General features: G+C 35.7%; 1 protein-coding gene across 1 annotated transcript in view; it reads right to left on the bottom strand.

The window, feature by feature from the left end:
- LOC103255968 (glutamate receptor ionotropic, delta-2-like) overlaps positions 1 to 21,279 on the bottom strand; it is a gene marked incomplete at both ends in the record, with an annotated part of 22,965 nt that extends 1,686 nt beyond the window's left edge. The window contains one exon of the mRNA XM_008053870.1: positions 20,995 to 21,279. Coding sequence (XP_008052061.1) covers positions 20,995 to 21,279 — 285 coding nt within the window. The remainder of the gene's footprint in view (positions 1 to 20,994) is intronic.
- Positions 21,280 to 21,534: the final 255 nt, after the last annotated feature.

The raw sequence follows: 21,534 nt of genomic DNA on the forward strand, positions 1-21,534 counted from the left end.
CCTTCCAAGTAGCCAGAATTACAGGCATGCACTACCACGCCCAGCTGATTTTTTGATTTATTGTAGAGATGAGGTCTCACTGCTCAGGCGGGTCTCGAACCCGCGGGTTCAGGCAATCCACTCACCTCAGCCTCCCAAAGGTGTGGGATTACAGGCTGAGCCACCGAGCCCGGCTTGCTTTTATTTTAAAACAATTATTATAACTATAACATGTTAATTATCTGATGACTTTAAAAACCTTTAGAATATATATGCTGCATAAATTCTACTTACATTCTTTATTCTTAATTATATTATAAACTCAGAACATGGGCATCAAAACAGGTTAAAAGAACAAAAGCCTCAGCTAGCACACAGCATGAAATAAAAGACCTGGACTAATAAAGATATTATGTACTCACTCAATATACAAGTCAGAAAGTACATAAAGGCATAAGACTCTGAGGCATGAATGAAATAAAGGGCTAAATCTGAATAACTTGGTAGGACTATGTACATACAAAGCAGATGTTCTCAAATTTGATGTGAATCACAATCACTTGGAAAACTTATTAAAAATATAAAAGCTGGGCCCCACCCCAGAACCAATGTCCCTTTAGAATACATGTCAGAACAGATTCTTGATTTCAAATTTTAAGTTGTTTTTATATTTGAATTATATAAATGCACATCTAAATACAAAATAAACAAAACCAAAAATACATTGAAATAGATTCAAGATACTCAGAAAACATAGTAACAGGAGAATAAGGCTTCAGATGACTATAGTCTATAAAATCTTCTGGCCATAAAAATAAAATACCAGTGCAAGTTCATATCTTCACTTTGAGAAAAAGTTTATTCCCCCTAAAATTTGTCGAATACCAGGCACAATGCTGTGTGCTACAAGTACATCTGTGAATACCCAACTGTACATTGAGATAGACAACAAACAAGTAAACAAACTAATAAACACAAATCACACTGAGTATTTATTTGGAAGGAAACAAATAAGGGTGTATTGGTGGATGATAATAGAGTAGGGAGAAGGATCTATTCTAATTAGAATACTTTAGAAATCTTTCTTTGAAAAACTGATATTTAATGGGCTGTGGGGTTAAATTGGTAGCAAATTAGATGGAGTTGGAGACCATCATACTTAGTGATCTATCACAGAAACAAAGAACTGAATACTGCATGTTCTCACTCATGAGTGGGACCCGAATATTCATCACATTAGTGCAAGGGGGAGAATGGTACTTGAAGGACACTGCCAGGGGAGGGGAGAAGGGAGGGGGTGTGTAGCAGCACAAAGGGTACTTGGTCCTAAACTGGGGAAAGCGAGGGCCAGTTGGAGGTCTAGGAAACCTGTTTGTGTAATTAATCCTGGCTTGTTACCCAAACATCTACAATTTTTAAAAAAAGAAAGAAAACTGTGATAAAAATGAGAAGATATGACCTAGGGAAACAGACAGGAAGAGAAGACAAAAGCTCAGAAAATGCCCCAAAGTAGTCAAGAGATTGGGTGTTCCAAGAACCTATGAGATTCAAGCATGGTTGCAGCCTAGTTAGTGAGACATGAAGTTAGATGGAGTGGGAGGGTCAGATTATGTAGACCACTGTGAGACGCAAAAGAAGCTTTTGATTTTATTCTAAATACAGTTTTAATCTATTAGACGTTTAAGTAGAGGATCTGCCTTGTTTGGGTGATTGCCTATGCGTGTAGAATGAGAAGCAGTTTAAGTCTGGAAGTGACTTGCTTCATTATATTATTCAAATTGAGCTTGTAAATGAATTCCTCTTGATTTAAAGCAGTATGACTTTTTTAGATTTAATTTTAAAATCAGAAGTAATATGTATGCTGTTATCTTTCAAAAAAGTGACCATTATAACTCCTCTGTTTCTTAACTGTGGAATTCTGGTTGTCATCCCTAGGTATGTGTTTGTAAAATTTTTTGAAAAGTTTTCCTGATCAGTAAATGAAGAAATATTTATCTTGTAGAAATCTTCAAGATTAGATTAGTAAGGGTTGTCTATGTGTGTGTGTGTGCACAAAATCCAGTGTAGAGTCTAACAAATGATAGCTTGCATTATTATTAATAATGGTACATAACTGTTTGTTAAGAGACCACCCGGTCACATTGGTTTAGGCCAGATTGTCTAAAATGTACTGATGACTAGCTACCCAAAACAGCAAGTATAAAGTACAAGGTAGACTCTTGAAATGTTAAACAGAAACAGTTTTGCTTATTTGAGCAAGTGACACCAATAACCATGATATGTGGCGACTGGTAAGATCAATGAAAAAAGAAACTAAATCATGTGTCTATTAACTGCCCTATGTAAAAGAGTCATCAAAAGAGAGAGTGGGCCTTCAGTTTTTTTAAATTAAACATGAATATAATTATATTCAACCATCACAATCATTCAGCTACATTATCTGTATGCTGATTAGTTGGCAGTCAGTGAGATAAGTTCCATATTTCAGAAATAAAAAATACATTGTACTTGACATGAAGGAACTTCCAGACCAGAGGGTGTGACTAGGTGCTATTTATTGATAACAGAAAGTTAAAAAGTAACTTTGGTAATTTCCAGTGATTATTAATTCTACTGACCAGATAATTACATAACAGCAAGTGGTAAAAGGCTCATTAAGTGAGTTATTAAACATAAAACAAAGGGGAGGACATATTTTTTTCCTAGGCACTATAAATGAAACTTGTAGGCAGAGTAATGGCCTCCCCAGAATGTCCACACCCTGGAATCCCTGGAATCTGTAAATCTGTTAGGTTCTATAGCAAGGATGAATCAGGGCTGTGGACAGAATTGCAATTATTAATTAGCTGTCCTTAAAATAGAAAGATTATCCCATATTATTTGGGTGGGCCCAGTGTAATCTCAGAGTCTTTAAGATGGGAAGAGAGAAGCAGGAGAGTCAAAGGAAGATGTGACTCCTGAAGGACAGGATGAAGCAAGGAATCTGTCCAGAGAGATGCAAGGTTGCTGGCTTTGAAGATGGAAAGAGGGGTTGCGAGTGAAGAAAGGCGGGTCATCTCCAGCAGCTGGTAAAAGCAAGTAAAATAATTCTCCCCTAGAGCCACCAAAAAAGAACACAGCCTTACTGGCACTTCGACTTTAGCCGGCTGAGAACCTATTTCAGACTTTTGACCTACTGAACTATAAAATAATCATTTGAGTTGTTTAAACGTCTAAATTTGTGGTGATATTTTTTATACCAGTGATATAAAAATAGAACTCTCATCTTTAGGACTGTATTTTTTGAATTGCAATCCATTGAATTTTATTTTGGAATAATCTGGAGAACCTGTTGAAAACGAAGATTTCTTTTCCCAACCCCACATCTATGGAATCAGAAACTTTTAGGACAAAGCCCATGAATTTTTCTCTCATCTGACGGGATGGTCTCATTAAGAGACTAGTTGGGAACCAGTGCTCCAACTTCTTAACCTTCTTTATGTCAGAGACTCTTTGGGAAAATCACAAAGAGTATGGATCCTCTCCCTCCCTAGTGTTTAGATACACTAAACATCCTTCACACTGACTAGATTATAGTCTCTTAGTCTAATATGTTTGCTTCCTTTAAGAGTAGTTATTGGAAAATCCAGATTAGCACACACTGCTTTTTGTGTGTGTGTATGTGTGTGTGTATGGGTGTATGTTTTCCTATCTAGACTGTGTAGGACTGTATAAGAAGATGAAGTCTAGATAGTCACATGTCCTAATTTTTAGTATAATATTTTGTTAAAATAAAGGAACATTTGAAATGAAAAATATTAAGAAACAACAAACACATGAGTATCTTTCCCAATAACCCTTAATTTTTTTCAGTTACCATTCAGTGAAACTCTAGTTGTTCTTCAAGCCCGAGAAAAGCATACTAAACTATAGACAGTTGGGTTTCTAGAGAAGTAGATTCTGAGATTGAGATTGGAGAATGGAAAGGGCACTAGGGACTGTTCTCAGGAGCATTTGTGTAACAAGGAATGGGAGAAAGAAAGAGCCACAGTGGGAGACATGGGGCTGTAATGCAGTCTCAGCAAAGGGCTGCAGGGAGCTCTGGAGGTGGGATGGTCTTCAGAGTTACCTCAAGTTAGGGTGAGTGCAAGGGGAATTTGCAGCCATATATGAACTTTGGTGAGGTGGTTCTCAGCTGAGGGCAATTCCTAGGGAAGGTAATCAACTGCCAACCGTCTCCGCAGTTGGGAGAACATGTCCTTCAGTTTTGTTTTGTTTTGTTTTGTTTTTGAGCTGGAGTCTTACTCTGTCGCCCAGACTGGAGTGCAGTGACCGCCCCCGGCCACCGCAGCCTCGACCCGCTGGGCTCCGGCGATCCTTCCGCCTCAACCTTCCAAGTAGCCGGAACTACAGGCATGTGCTACCACACCCGGCTGATTTTTTCTATTTATTGTAGAGATGAGGTGTCGCTGCCCAGGCGGGTCTCGAACCTGCGGGCTCAGGCAATCCACTCACCTCAGCCTCCCAAAGGCGTGGGATTACAGGCTGAGCCACCGAGCCCGGTTCGTCCTTCAGTTTTGAAGAGAAATTTGGGCAACATAGGAGACTGAGTTCATCCTGAAATTTTTCTTAAGTTTATGAAGTCAAAAGTTATTGTTTTGGTTCAGGGCAATCTGATAAGAAGTCATTTATAAGTCATTTCTCGTCAACATTTCCCTCTTTTGCTTATAAGGCAACATTGTATCTAGGGAAAAACACACTGCTTTTGAAGTCAGAAAACCAGGTTTGGATTCTTACTTAGTCACCTACATAGCCCTTTAAAATAGGAATCAATTTCACTGTTGATGTCTTTTGTTTCTTACCTTCCTAGTATTTCTTCTCCTTTATTCAAAAACAAGATGCCATTTTTAAATTAGACGTGAGCCTGCACACATCTCTTGTGTTCCACATGTGCCCAACCCTCTACATTGTATGACTGAATGGTCATACGTCTGGAGCTGGTCAATTTGAGTTCTCTGTGTCCTTGGGCTACATAATTCATTTGGGGATAGACACAGACTCAGGCAGGGATTGAAATTTGATATATGGGCAATAGAAAGAAATGGTCTTTCTTGTGTACCACAAGTTGTCATGATGTAGTTTTGGAATTGCAGGAGCCAGCATATCTGGTGAGAAGGTAACTAAAGTAAAAAACAAAGGCAAGCCAGCTGTTTCCCATACTTCCCAACTTACATGAGTCACTTTAAAAAATGCTATTTTGAAGTAAGCTTCTGCCACTTGCATGAGAAAGGATCTTGACTAATATATATATATTTTAGCAAACATTTGGTAGTTTGGTGAGGAAGATGAAGGCACAGTTCCTGTACTTGAGGTGCTTATAGTTTAGTGGAGGAAATGAATACTTGACAGAAAATTACATTTTAACGCAATAATTCCAATAAGAGCAATGGGAGAAAAGAAACGGAAGGGAATTAATAACTATCTAAAACAAACAGATTCCTGTTGAGTTTCAGCTTACTATGTGTCAAGCATTGTAAGGAGTACTTGTAAGAGAATGTTGGGCCAAAAACAACAACAACAGCAGCAGCAACAACAACAACAAAAACCCTGCTTTCAAAAAGTGTATTATCTATGCCACTTGAAAATAATACAGACCCCAATACAGATAGAAAAATCTTGCAAGACTACCCATTTTCCAAATTACTGTTGCAATTTAACGGAATTTTATGTCACTCTCTGGAACATATCCAAATAGTTATTCTCAATCTTATCTTTGTTTTCTTTTTCTTTTTTTTTTTTTTCAGTTAGAGTTTCACTCTGTCGCCCAGACTGGAGTGCAGTGGCCGCTCCCGGCCACTGCAGCCTCGACCCACTGGGCTCCAGCGATCCTTCTGCCTCAGCCTTCCCAGTAACCAGAATTACAGGCGCGCGCTACCATGCCTGGCTGATTTTTGATTTATTGTAGAGATGAGGTCTCGTCAAGTTGCCCAGGCGGGTCTCGAACCCGTGGACTCAGGCAATCCACTCACCTCAGCTTCCCAAAGGCGCAGAATTGCAGGCTGAGCCACTGAGCCCGGCTGATCATTGTTTTCAAATATCATCTTTAAAATATTGAACTCAATAGGTAATCTATCACTAAGTTTTCAAGTCTGATTTTTTTCCCTCTACTCATCTCGTCTTCCTTTGTACTGATCACACACATTTAGTTTTTTAATCACATAATGCATTGAAGACCTCATTTGGAGTAGGAAGACTTAAGCACTACATTCAATCTTGTTTCTAAAATTATAACAGAATGCTAAGCTTTAAAATAAATATTTAGAACCTTGAGGCTTTTTTTTTGAGTTGGAGTCTCACTTTGTCACGCAGGCTGGAGTGCAGTGGCACATTCACCACCACCACAGCGTCGACCTGCTGGTCTCAGGGATCCTTCCACCTCAGCCTTCCAAGTAGTTGGAACCACAGGTGTGCATCACCATGTCCAGCTAATTTTTATTTATTTATTGTAAAGATGAAGTCTCACCAAGTTGTCCAGGCTGGTCTCGAACTTTGAGCTCAGGCAATCCTCTCACCTCTGCCTCTCGAAGTACTGAGATTCCAGGCATGAGTCACTGCACCCAGCCACATTGTGACTTCTTTTTAAGGTAAAAAGGAATGTGTCATACTGCTGGATACATGAGATACATCACTGAGCTGAATGGATTTTCCCAAGATATGAATAGCAAAGCATACACTATAAGTGTCCTGCTTCCTGAGATCATAAGACTTTTAACCATTGAGATATTTTTAAAAATTTGCTTAGAAGGATCCTCATTTCAAAAGTAATTGGAATCTTTTATTGAGTATTTCCTTAGCATCTGTGCTGTATTTCTACTTTGTATTTTAAAAAATGAAGATAATAATATGCTGTGCTATATTTTTGAGGTAACACAGTCTAGCAATAGTGGGCCATCATTGAGATTTTCTATTTAATAAGAACTTGTTATTTGAGAATGAGATCACAGTATTTCAGCATGAGAGGCATCTTTATAATAATGCTGACCAACATTTATTAAGGACATTTTACTAATGAATAAATCTAAGGTAGTAGAAATTACAATTTATACCTACGTAACATCATATATACTAATGCCAAAAAAAAGTTCAATGAGATGCTTGGATTAATTATAAGCTTATTGATGCACATTGAGGTAAATGAGAGAACTGAAAGCTGGAAAGTAGCCAAATGACTAATAAACAGCCTTAAGACTGTCTAGAGAGAAAGTCAGTAATATTATAGTCATCAGACACTTGAAAACACTCTCAGGGTAATAATAAACATTTGCAATCAATTAAGAGGAATGAGTCCATATGATGGGCCTTGATTAAACCTACGTCAAGACTTCATGGAATAAATGTTGTGACTCTTAGTAATGCATTCATGAAGATGGTCATTCAGTGTTCATTTCAAAAGGACATGTGGCAGTTGCATTGTAAGGAAAGGGTGATATGGCTCAGGTCACTTGACTATGTACTGACCCTCAGTTTTTAATCATTAAATAAGTGATTTTTCAGTGTGGAGAAAAGCCTATAAATAACTCCATCCTATTAATCCCTGCAGTTGAATTTGTCTTTGGTTGTTTGTGTATATGAATGTCAAAAAGTATATGTGTCTACTCAGTTTATATGATTCAACCTTTACCATGCTAAGACAGTTGATTTTATCAACACCTATCATGTACCACTAGGTATCTGATTTTCAGAAGCAGCTTAACAAGTTACAGTGGAGATTTGTATATTGTCTAAAATCTTGTAGAATGGTAAAAACTCTTCTAAAACAGTAAGAAAGATGTCAGAAAGACTATGATCATAAAATAAATTTTAGACGACCAAAACAAATAAAAGCAAACACATTTGAACTAAACGTTAGAAGTATATGTTTTCAAATTTATTTTAAAATAATGAATTATAATGAGACAGTTTATAATTTCCATAATTTTTCTTTATAAGCAAGATTTCTTCAAGACAAAAAAGGAAGTGCATGTGTCTACTTGTGTCTACCCTTCACCCTTCCACCAGAGGTCATTGTGTAACTCAGAGCTTCTCATATCCCTGGTCAAATTATTTGGTTTAGGGATTGTCAGGACCCCAAAAGGGTGTGAGATATGATATATGAATATAAATTTATGTGCAAACCATAAGATATATAGACAGAGGAAGAGAAAGGAGCTTTCTTTAGTATAAAATAACCTGTCAGGATAGGCTTGATGTCACCTGTACCTGCTGTTTTGCCTGAGAATGAAGCCAACACATGAATGAAAGGAGAAATGAGGATATGGTAACAGAGTATCTAACTGATTTCAATAAGGTAATACTTTTATGTGATTACTGTAATAAATTGTTCAGCTCCTTGTTATTTTAATAGCTCTTCAGTCTCCACAACTTAAAGTATCCCCAAAAATCTTCCAGTATATCTATCCCAATATTAGATTGCTGGTTCAATATTATTCTTAGGCAAGGAAAATTATAGAACTCAAGAAACCCATTAGATTAAAGCACATTATCTGCTTACAGCTTGTCCTGTTATAGTGTACCAGTTCTATCCAGTTCTCCCAGACCCAAAATTCAACTTTTATTTTCATCAATATTCTTAGAATAGAATCTTTCTGTTAAAGCAATCTATCTGCTGTTTTTCTAGTTTAAGGACTATGTAGTTCTATAACTTTCTGGTTTCTGAATTATTTCAGCTGCAAGACTGTGATTTTGGAATCTAGTTATTGGCTATTACATCTATCTTAATTCATTACTTAGACAACTCTGATAGTAAGTCTGCATGGACTACTGCTAAATTGCCTCTCATGGGTCTCTTTCAATACTATAATCCACCTACTTGACCACACTTCTTTTTGGAAAACATTTAGTTGAAATCTTCTGAGTAGTATACTAAGAAAATCAAGGTTAATGCAAAATTGGAAGTATTGTTCAATAAAATGACAGCACAATAAAGATATCATAAAAGTAAACAAGCAGAAATTATGAAAAAATACAAAAAGGTACAAGTGTTTTGTATTTGCTAAATAGAGACCAAAAGGTGTCATCTTTCTTTATAGTGACAAGATAATATGTGGCATATTGTATGATCAGGAAATGTGTCAGGTCTTATACAGAGAGACTTTAAAACTAATGTAGATAGGGAAAAAAAAAGTTAGAAAATAGGAATATCTGAAATGCACATTAATTTGAAAAATGGATTGATTGCAGTGCTTTGGCAGTAGAGGACTAAGATGAGTATGGGGGTTATGGTCATTTTCTTTACTTATTGTTAAATGATTATAAGCAAAAGAGATGAATTTATATTATTCCAGAAAATGACTCATTTTGTCCCATATATGTGTCTTCAGTTTCATATGAAGAAAAACATTCTGACAATGAGAAATGTGCAATGTCCAAAAGTGAAAAAAACAAAACAAACTCCATCGAAAATAGTTCCTGTGGGGCGTGGTGACTCACTCTTGTAATCCCAGTACTTTGGGAGGCCAAAGAGGGAGGACCCCTTGAGCCTAGGAACTCAAGACCAGCCTAGGCAAAATAGTCAGACCTCATTTCTGCAAAAAAATTGAAAAAATTAGATGGGTGTGGTGGTGAACACTTGGAGTCCCAGCTACTTGGGAACCTGAGTAAGCAGTGTCATCTGAGCCCATGAGACCGAGGTTGCAGTGAGCAGTGATCATGCCATGACACCCCAGCCTGGTTGACACAGTGAGACTCTTACAACAAACAAACAAACAAACAAACAAATAATACAATCAAATAATACAGCATTTTGTATTCCTTGGAGTCTTCTGGCAGGTGCAAAGGAACTACTAGTCAATGATATGGAAGAACAGACTTGATGAAATGAGTTGTCTCCAGATGTCTCATCAAGGAATAAAACTGGCCTAACAATCACTCACAGATTTTTTAAAAATATATGTGTTGCTGGCCTACTTTGCAAATATTCTGATTCTAGAGTTTTGGGATGGGAACCAATGGAATCAGCACCATTTAGTAAAAACATCTCCACTGAACTTATTGGCATGTTAGTTAATAATAAATTGACTATATAAGTGTAGGATGATTTCTAGACTCCATATTATCTTTCATTAATCTGTCAATTATTATGCCAATACCAGATAAACCTTGAAGTCAGGTAAAGTATTTCATCTAATTTTGTCCTTTTTTTCCAAGATTGTTGTGGCTATATAAAATATTTACACAATCCATTTAAATTTTAGAAGGTTTATCAATTCCTGGAAAAGATTCTAGAGAAACAATTTAAAAATTCTAAGATTTTGCTTGGGATTCCATAAATCCCATAAATCTTAAATCAATGTATAGAAAATTAATATCTTAATAGTAAATTTTCTAAACTGTGAACATATCTCTCTTCATTATTTAAATTTTCTTTAATAACTCCTCATCAATGTTTTGTAGTTTTTAGTGTAAATGTTTTGCAGAATTTTACAGATTTATTCCTATGTATTTAATGCTATGCTTTGAGCTTTTAACTTTTTACTGTTATCATAGAGAAATGTAATTATTATAAAATATTATAGGTTGTACATTTGCTAATTAGCTTGCAAGCTTTAGTATTTTTATAGATCTCATAGGATTGTCTATGTACATAATCATGTAATGAGAAATAAAGAATTTTTACTTCTTCTTTTCCAAATTCTTTGTTTTTTATGTCTTGCTTTATTTCAGTGGCTAAGACTTCCAGCTTAATATATATATTCAATATATTTGAATTCCTATTCTTATATATACATATATTTTTTTTAATGTGGAGGCTCTGTAGTGATAGCTTCTTTTTTATTCCAGATACTGGTAAATTTTTTTCCTCTGGATTTTATTTTTAAATAATGGTCTTGCTAGTGGTTCATCAATTTTACCAATCTTTCCAAAAGATGACTAATTTTAGACTTTTTGTTTTCTCTACTGTTTATCTGTTTTATTTATTCCCACTCTTATTTTTATAATATTTTTTCTGATGTTTTGTGTTTGATGTATTCTTTTTGCTATATTCTGAAGGTAATAGTTTAGTTCCATGTTATTTAAGCCTGCTTTTTTTTCAAATAGAGGCATCTGTTTGATTTTATTAATAATTAAATTATTTATTTATTTATTTGTAGTTGGTTCTGCTTGGGGCTCAGTGGGTTGATGAATGTAATTCAATTTTGGCTAATTATCAGCCATTTCCTCTTCACATATGTCTTTGTTTTCATATCCTCTTTCCTCTTCTACACTGATACAAATTAGATTTAGTTTAGTGTAAGTAGGGGCTCTGTTTCTCATGTATGTAAATTCCTTCCCATAATCATCTGTTGCCAACATGCTCCAGTAGCAATTAAACATACAAGCTACAAATTGTGGCCTTTCATTAAAATTATATAACCTATCTGTGGTATTAATTTTCTTTTTTCTTTTTTTGGGAGGGTGGTTGTTAGTTTCTCATTGTCAATAGAGAGTTATTCTAAGTTACATTAGCAAGACTGCATTAAGACTATGCCGAGGGAGAATTGGGCTGAGAGCCACAGTTAAAAAAATGTTTTTTTGAGCCTCTTGGCTTTAATTCCCTGATGTACATAAATTATACCTCAAAATTTTTCAGGTGTTGTCAAAATATTTATTTTTGTTTCTCATAGACAGTCAAAAAAGTATGTAAAATTAGCATTCAAAACATATTGCACTCCTTGAGAAAGCAGTATGAAAATCAGAAAAGCTTGCCTTTCTAGTCATGAAGTATAAATTCATCAGCTAGCATTTATTCCAATCAAGTTTTAAAGAATCTTAATAGGAAACAAGTAAACACTTTTTTTTTCTGAAGCAAGTACCATTCTAAGGATTAACACAATCTCTCTCCAATACTTGAAAATATTTGAAGCCTTCTTCTCTACAACATTCAAACAGATTTGATCCCTCTAGTATCAATGTTGAGGGGGAGAGAGAGAGAGAGAGAGAAATGGTGTTACCCATGATGATACACAGTGCTTTGGGTGGATCACATGTTTGCTTGGCAAAGGCTACTTGAAACAGAGAATACCTTGCTTGTTGTTGTACAGCAGATCTCTCTGTCCATATTCCCTCACCCTTCCCTTCACACCTCTACCATACGTCTACATTAATAAGAAGGATCCTTATTATAGTATAGTTTAGTATGTTATACTGAGAAACCTTGGGGAGAGGAGGGACTCAAACTTGTATGTCTTTGTTGGATATAGCACCTGTCCAGTCCTGGCAGGAGAGGGAAGGATGCCCAGATTCAATTGTTCTCAGTGGGAGAGGGAAGCTAATGTGATATGTATGTGGGTCCCTTTGTACCAATTTAATTTCCTGTTGTTTCTTCTTATGCTGTATATGTAATAGGAATTTGTGTGCTGTATGCTTCTACTTTCCTGCTTCATCAATGCTCAGGGAGGTTTTTCTTATCAGAAACAACCTCATGTAGAGAATCGCTAGTGAAGTGGGACAGACTTCCCAGCAATTTGGCTTCAAATTTAGCATGAGCACCTCTATCCTCTGATAACCAAAGTTTTCAGTATGTAGATGATATACTGTTGGTTGAGAAGTCAAAACTTTCAGTCTTAATAGCCCTGATTGCAGCATTATCATACTTCCTCCAACAGAAGTGGCTGATAAGCCTTAAGAAAATTCAGGAGCACGGTCACCAGTAAAGTTTCTTGTGGATGGATTTACCATTCGCAATCCTCCTGAAGTTAAGAAAAAAATTGCTCTCTTCTCCTTTTGCCAAAAGAGAGATTCAGTGCTTCATTGGATGCTTTGGGAATTTCTGACTGTGTCTGATGACTACTCCAGTTGAAGCCTTTGCAGAAGGAAGGCAACCTCCTCCTAGAAACTCACCCGGTGATTTTGGACTTGCTGCTCCCCTAACATGGCTTCCAGGTGCACCCATTTTGAAGAGCATATATTGGCTTTCTGTTGGACTCACTGAAACCGATCCCATATTTGAATGGTCTGACAGTCCCTTTTTTAGAAGACTCACCTCAAATTCAACAATTAACAAGACATGTAGGGTCCAACAAGCTTGCTCACCTAGTACAAATCAAAAGCAAATTATCCCTTTGGAGAAGACGTTATTCCTACTTTACCACCTAAAATGAAGTGCTGGTTCTACAGAGCCTTGACGTACAAAGGTTTCCATAAACAATTAAAACAGTGATGGCTTTGCTAAACTTAAACCTTATAATGGTTCATTGTGGATTGCTTGGGTCATTCAAGCTTAGCACCAGATATGCAATATTAAAAATGGGTATGCTTACTCTGCTAAAAGGGCAGTGTTAACTATTATATCTCTGTATAATACTCCCCTCAATGACTGTTATGAGATAGATAGATAGATATATATATCTGCTGGTCTGTTGCCCAGCAGTTTAGTGGGTTGGTCTGCCACTTAAAGAACTATAGAGTAGTACATTAGTGACATCCTCTTTGGAGCTATAAATTGTGGAAGTATATCACTACTGCATCTGTGTCGCTCATGTTGAATGCCATAGTCAAAGTTCATTATCTGAGATCAACTAGTCTCAAGCTGCTTATTGAGACAGACACAATTAGACTGCCACCATTGCAGCCAGAGTCCATGATTGTACTGGATATGAAAATATATCTATTATCTGGACACAAAGCAAAGAACACTATTGTGTCTGTAACTAAGGCTGTCACAGCAATGCTAGTGATTCCCACTAAAAGTTGAACCCTTTGTCTCCTGGTGGGGAAGATCACATCACACAAGGCATGGTCCCCTTCTACTCCAAGTACAGTGATTGTTTTGGATCTCTGACTATCTGTCAAGACTACCTGAAAATGTTGTGAATACTTTTTTGGGTTATGATATTGTTGTTCCAGTCTGATCATCTGACTTAGGTATTATATTTGTAGTCCTTGAAACTAATCTATGTCATGTTTTAAGCTTACTGGATCATTTTGATCTGAAAAAAGTATGCAAAAGATGTTCAATAATAGCCCAATAGTCAAGAAACTTGATGGATCTTTCACACTCTCTACCATCAACAGACTTCTAATGCTGTTGAATGTTGAAATAATTTCCTCAAATATTGATTCAAAAAGATGTCCAACTCTATCTCCTCATCACTGTCTGGTTCATACACCTTAGTAGTGCATTTTTTTCACTTAATTCAGGTGTTCCAGAGAGGAATCATTTATCTTGGCATATTTCTGTGCAATGATCAACATGAAAGTAGTGTGGAATTATCTAGACCGATTTTTAAAATTCAGAATTCTATTCTTCCCTTTCCTGGGCATGATGTTTGCTTCTTTTTCACCAGATCAACCTGGTGAACAGACTCTTCTAAATGGAGCCTAGGAAATTTGTACTTAATTTTGTTTGCAACCACCTATAGTTTTTGTTTGGAATGACATGATTCTGCATCATAAGGATAATGATCACTTTGTGAGAAGACAGCTTATAAAGCTATCCTTATAATGGTGATGAAGGCCAAAGTGGGGGGGACAGTCTCTGTAAGTTTTATAAAAATGTTCTTGTGGCTCTATAATTGAAAAACAGGTAAAATTGCAGCTATTGGGATAGAATAAAACAACTCCAACACAGGAAAAGGGAGCATCCGAAGATCCCCCTAAAGGAACAGAAAAAGGATAGTCTTTGATTTTCAGAATGATTGCTGGAACCTTCTCCATGAAAGAAAACATCCTGGTGCAGACCTTCCAAATTGGGATAAGTGCCTTAAACAACTGACTGCTGGAACTGCCATTCCTTCCCAGAAGGCTCTATTTGTAATTTGATCACTAAAAGTCTACCAGAAATAACAAGGATGCACCCTATCACTGCTCCCATGCAGAACACCTGTCATAGCTCCAAATACCTTCTCCACCACTATTCTCACTCATTACATGGGGTAGTAAGAAAACCACAGGACCCTGAACATTTATCATCATACTGTAAGAAAGGAATTGACAGTAGCATGAAACTGCCAAGGGGGAGGGCACTTCACATCAACAAGGGTATATCATCTCAATGCAGGTGAAGTGGGGACCAAAGGAAGACTCAAAGTTTACCTATAAAATGACCACTTATCTACCTAATCCTGAATTGTACCCCACAACTTTAAAATAAATAAATCATAAGTAAAAATAAATAAATACAAGAAAACCACCAGATGGGTGGCATAAAACCCCACCAGTGTTTTTGTAAGTTATTGTTAAATTATTTCTCAAAGGTTAAGATAAGAATATTTTAGTCTTGTGGGTTATATTGTTTCTGCTTCAACTGCTTAACTATTCTATTGTGACTCAAAAGTAGCCATACACAACATGCAAATTAAAGCATATGACTGTATTTCTACAAAATTTTAATTACAAAAAGAGGTTTCTGGCCCAACAGTAGTTTGCTGGCTTCTGGAGTAGACAATCAAGATAGATTGAACCAACTATCCTCACAAAAAAGGACTGGTCTTAATTATTCTATAGAAATCGGAAATCCTGGCACAAATCAGTAGGCCACATAGGATGTACTACTGATTTGTATCCCAGCCAGGGGTCCCCAAAATTGTACCTAATCCTTCTCCCTGCCACCTCAGGAAAACCAAGCACACATTCAGTACTACAATTTTTGTGTGAAGATTACCACCTTCTAAAGACATGCAAACTTCACATTAACAGTGGTCATGAGAAATCTTCAAGAGTTTAAGTAAATACTGGCAGTAGATAATGTCCTAGTTTAATGAGATCTCTCTAAAGTGAGACTATTCTTATTTATTTTGGGGAGCTACATGGGGCAATATCTGTGAATCCTTTGGACAGTTTGTCCTACAAAGGGAGGCATCTATTATAAATCTCGCCTTGAAGTTTTCTTCAGTAAACAATGGTACCAGTACACTTTGGAATTCCTTCAGGTTACCTTTAAATCACTGGCCAGGGTAATTATAGATGAGGCTTTCTCTTTGTGGGCAAAGGTGAAGTCTCCTTAACCATAAATCAATCCTTTTGTACCTGGGTTAATGCTTCTGGCCAAGTAGAAAGATTTATGCAGAAATTTTAAGAGAAAGTCACCTGGCTTTTTTAAGTACACCCTAATGGTTCAAGGGATTTGTTTAGATGGCTGAGTCTAGGAGATCAATCTTGCTCATTTAAGTCCTGTTTATAGTATCTTTAAATAAATGCATAGGAGAAAAATGGAATAGATTGGATCCAAGTTTTTGCCATTCAGATTAGCCAGTGGAGTGGCAAACTCATGGGAAAATTTGTTTGTACCAACAGTATTTGAGAAAAGTGAACTTTATTATTGGGAGATAATTCTCCATAGTTGTGTTACTGCACATTGTGATAGCAGAAATTTTCACTAGAGAGGGAAACTTACAGGTTCCCTAAACTCAGGGTTCCTTCACTGTCATGCAAGCCCACTACACCTATAGTATCCACCTGAACTGCTTCCCATTGCCTTGTGGGACTGGAGGTCAAGAGGAACTAACATTAATTTGAGACTCGTGCTTTTGTTGTGCCATGAGTATTAAAGTCCTCTCTATCTAATCCATTAGCACAGTGTATCCTGCCAGTATCCATGAAATTGATGTAAGCTAAATTGTTAACTTGCAAATAGGGTAAATTTTCAGACTGTTCACAATTCTTGATAACATTATATCACAATGCCTCTCTGTAAGAGATTCTGAGACTGCAGTTTTTCAACTGGGAATACTGTGGTCTCTATAAATTTGGTATTCTATTTGCAAAGGAAAAAAAAAAAAAAGACAGAATGGTTATTATCCCAGCCAACTAAACAAATCCTATGAACCATCAGAGTTTACTTTAAAAAGCCAGGTGGCTTTCTCCTTACATTTCAGCATAAACCTTTCTACTTGGCCAGAAGCATTAACTCAAGTACAAAAGGATTTATTTGTTGTTGCAAAGACTCCATTTTTCCCTACAAAGAGGATGCATCTTTTTCTGCTACAGATAGGTCAGATTATTTTGGCCCAATGACTCTCCTATTTCCATGCTTCCAATGATAACTAAACCTTTCTAATTGATTTGCAGTGTTTTTCCTTAGTGTTAGTATGTTGGAAACTTGCAGGCTTGAAGTCTCTCTTTAATGCAGAAGATTCTTTATTTATATTTTGAACATTTGTTTTTTATTTCACAGTTTGTCAGAAATTAATCCTTTTCTTATTTCTGTAGTGTCAAAATTCTGTAATGGTTGAAAGCAAGGATTATAAAAGAGACTATCAGTGTTTGAATTTGGTTTTCTCTATTTACTTATAGTAGGCTTCTCCCACTACCCAGTTATGTAAAAACAATATTATGTAAAAACAAACAGACAAACAAAAAGGCCCTCACTACCTTAGAAGGTCATTATGGGGATTAAATAAGATAATACATGTGGAACACTTAGACCACAGCCTGGATAGAGTAAATGTTCTCTATAAAATTATCCATTATTATTATATTCTTGAGTGATAGTTGATTGCAACTCCTTTAAACTCATATGTGGTTAAGATCATAGGCTCTGTCAGACTTTACATTTCAGATCTGACACTTAGCTACGTTTTTGTAAACAAGTTACCCATCAATTGTTTCTGTGTCCTTATTTGTAAAATTGTGACAGTAATATTACCTGTTTCATAGGGTTGTTGAGAGGATTAAATGATATAATATAAAATACTTATTCTAGTGCCTGACAAATAAAATGTTCAGATATATAATTTTTAATATATTAACTGCAGCAAGACTTGGTTACACTTTCTCTCTGTTTGCGTGTCTGTTTTTCATGTATTGTTGCCTCTTAAAATCCTACCTAACTTCCATAATGAAGACCAAAATTCACCTATAAGATCTTCTCTAAGAAGGCCTTAAACTTTTCCCAAGGCTGTCTTTAATCACTAATGCCAGAGTAAAACATTTTCTTCTTTATATACCACTAGCATTTAGTTCAAATCATCCATTAAACTTGCCCCACTATTTTCTCTATTAAGAGAAACATATAAATATTTACCATTTTTGTTAAGCAAACTTCTTAAAGGGTAAAACTACATTTTATAATACTTTTTAATCTCATACTTTGCATTGCACTTAAGCAAGTGAGCAATGAACATTTCCTGAAGGTCACATTTTTAAAAGCTCAACACTTCCTAACCTCTTTTCAAGCCTTAAAAAAAAAAGTCTTGAGACAATCCAAAGGTTTCATATTGTTTTCCTCTTTTCATTCATTTACTTAGAATCAAAGACGAGAATTTTCTTTGCTAAGGAAATTGAAGTAGACTTTTATATTGTCCTTTTAATTGCAATTAATCACTTTTGAAAAAAGGTTTCTCTAACTTGATATAGAAGCTAAAGTCTTTATGGGAAACTGTCGGGGGTGGGGGGTGGGATAGGCAGTTGAAGGAAACTGCTAAGGAAGGGAGGGGCATACCTCATCAACAAGGGTACCTGCATGATCAATGTCTGTATACCTAAGCCTGAACTGTACCCCACATCTTTATAATAAAAAATGTATATTTTTCTAAACAAAATATATCTTCAATAACATTTGGTCCCAGCAAGCTTCCTAACTCCATCTATAGATAATACTTAATTCACTCCTTAACGAAAGAAATTATTGATAACCAAGATGAAAGTCAAATGCAATTCCAATGTTTGAACTTAAAATGATGACACTGATGAATAGATATGTAAATACATGTAGCCCTCTTCAAAGTACAAGGCACTTGGATAGACCTTGGACCACAGCCCAATTTTTTACTTGCAAGATTTATCGTAAGTATTAAAGGAAATTTTTCTGTCATTAAACAAAGGTATTACTAGAAATAATTTTAATAATAAGGCAGGGTAATTTTTTATAAATTGTAAATTAAATAAATCAAAAAGCAAGATCATCACCAGAGTACAGAAAATTCCTACAACAAAGCCTGTATCTAACAGACGTTGACCCAGACAGACATTGCATGATTAATTCATCTTATTTACTCAGAAAAAAAAACCAGGAAAAAAGAATGAAAAATTTTAAATGTATGTACATGAGTCTGTGACTATGTATTTAGTGTACATTTTCAAAAATATATTTATCTCATCAATAACAAAAAGTCTTCTCTTATATAATTTTTCGACTGAAATCAACATATACTTGGAAATGAGCTAGCAAAAGATTTTCTTTCCTCATGGGCATTTATAATCAAAGAGTAAAATTCTCATTTTAATATTGTGAAAATGCCCTGACCAAATATTACTTTTCTGTTTTATTTTATTGTATTTTATTTTACAGGACTATTTTGATAGTACTAACTGAAAAGTGTTTCTCCCTCCTCAAGAAAGATTTCAGGTTTCAAAATTCACTATCTCAACTTATGTTTGATTGGAGACCATAAGAACACCATTGATGTTATAAAAGGTCATAAGTAATCTGACTGAAAGAAAATCGACAAAGGCGATTTTTATTCAGCACGTTGATTCCAGAGATAAAGAGTTTATTATGTCCATTAAATAATCCTATCAGCAAATTTCAGACTTGTGTTAGGTCCAGTCTTTACTTTTACTGATGGGCCAATTATTTTTATATCCTTTTTATTTCACTTATTCATTTCAGTCCCTAGGTCTTTGTTCTGTGACCCCTAAATAATGTGAATTAAGCAACAAAAATAAGGATTTCCGTCTTGGAGACAAAGGACGTGTATTGCTAGAGAGTGCACTGACTTTGGCTGAAGCCTACCCATCAAGTTTAATGGGAGTCTGGCTGCCAGAACCCCATGCAACCTTTGAATATTTAGGGCTAAATGTAACTGCCACTTGCTCTCCCTCCCTGGGAGTCCACAGGAGTTCTTTCTTATTTGTTGCTTCCCAGATTTCTGCCAACTTGTTTGTTCTCAGTTCTATTGATGGTACTTTCTGGCCTTCTCTTGTGTAACTGTTTTCCAGTGTTGTTTTGTTTATAATGCTGGGTAGTTTATAACAAGAAAGTCATTTTTTAAATGCTTATTTACTTATTTGCTAAGAAAAATAAGTTGTACTACAAAGAGTAAAATCCTCTTTGATTTTCTTTTGATAAAATTTAAAAACAGGACCCATCCATACTGAGCAGAAAATTTTTCCAAGAATCCTTCTCAAGACAACCTCTAAGAAAACAAGTTTCAAAACACACATTCTTTATTGAGATCTGTTCACTTCCCTTTATTTGGTCAAATTCATCTCTACTTTATTTCTCCTTCCTATGTCAAAACAAAAGAGGAAAATTTTATTTGAAGATCTCTGGGATCCAGTCAGTTAGAAAATAGGTAAATAAAATCAGAAAAAAGAAATTTAAACAAAAAAATATTATTTTGTTGACTTTTCTTAATGTAGCACAAGTAAATACACTGCAACAAAGCATTTTTCTCCTCAAATTATGGTAAATTTAGGGACAATGCTTTGCGTTTTATGTTGAAAGATTAAATATATTAAGCAGTTTTACTCTACCTGGTATTTTGTGAGATTTCACACTGTAGACAATATGCAGTGCTAAGTATAAGATTATATACTTTTAGTGATGCCACAAAGTTGTACTAGATATTAAAGTCTAACAGGGTGTATATATATCATTGTTTTGAACCAATTAATTAAAAGTAGTAATTTTTTTCAGTGTTCTTAGATTTACTCAAAATGATCTTCTGTATTCTATAGAAGCACACATTTTTTAAAAAGAGGAGAAAGACAGAGCTGTCTTTATGTCTTTAAAGACAATGCTGTCTATTATTTGAAAAATCAAGATGTATTGGTGTCAGATTCCTTTCAGAAACATTTGTAAACTGAGTGTTAGGTACAAGTATTTATTTTTAAATTTAACTTCATACAAAATAACCAACTTACTGATAGTAACAAAATTTTTGGTTGCTGTTGCTAGATTTGTAAGATTTGTAAAAAGAATATGACCAAACCAAACAAACAACACCCTACCACAAGTAACAGTAAGTAAGCTCCTTGAAATGTTTAAACATTTAATGCAATTGCTTCTCATGCAAATGTCAGTTTACAAAACTCACCCAGATTGCAAACACTTACCATATTCACTATCATAGAATATAATGAATTTCTGCCAGGCATACTCTGTGACCACTCTTAGGATAACGTCATTCAAGTAGACAGGTGGGCGAACCGAGAGAGTGTAGTCGTCATTCCTGTTGCTGCGGGTGAGTCCACAGCCACTTCTTGGGGTCCCAGCTGTTGACCGCTGAATGAAGAGATGGGGGATATGCATGGCATCTGCCAAAGACTGGAGGGATCCTGCTGACGTGCAGCCAATGGAGCTGACCAGGGCCAAGATACCTTGATTCATAAGTTCACATGCTGCAAGAAAGCACAGTAATATTCAAGGTGTCAATGAGTTTCACATAATTTCTCTTTTAAAAAACTCTGGATGGATTATCGAGTTATTATGTAATTATGCAATTTTTAAAAAGGAACATTCTATATGAGGAGATCCTCAAACTAAACGTGCTACTGGAATTCAGTTCAAGAACTATGCTCTGATTAGCTTTGTGACCTTGTGCAAATCATTTGGCTTTCCTTGGCTCAGTTTCATCATCTGTGAAGAGGGCAAAA

The sequence above is a fragment of the Carlito syrichta genome, unplaced genomic scaffold (assembly GCF_000164805.1).
Source record: "Carlito syrichta isolate Samal-C Ts95f unplaced genomic scaffold, Tarsius_syrichta-2.0.1 Scaffold288788, whole genome shotgun sequence".
Classification (NCBI taxonomy): domain Eukaryota; kingdom Metazoa; phylum Chordata; class Mammalia; order Primates; family Tarsiidae; genus Carlito; species Carlito syrichta.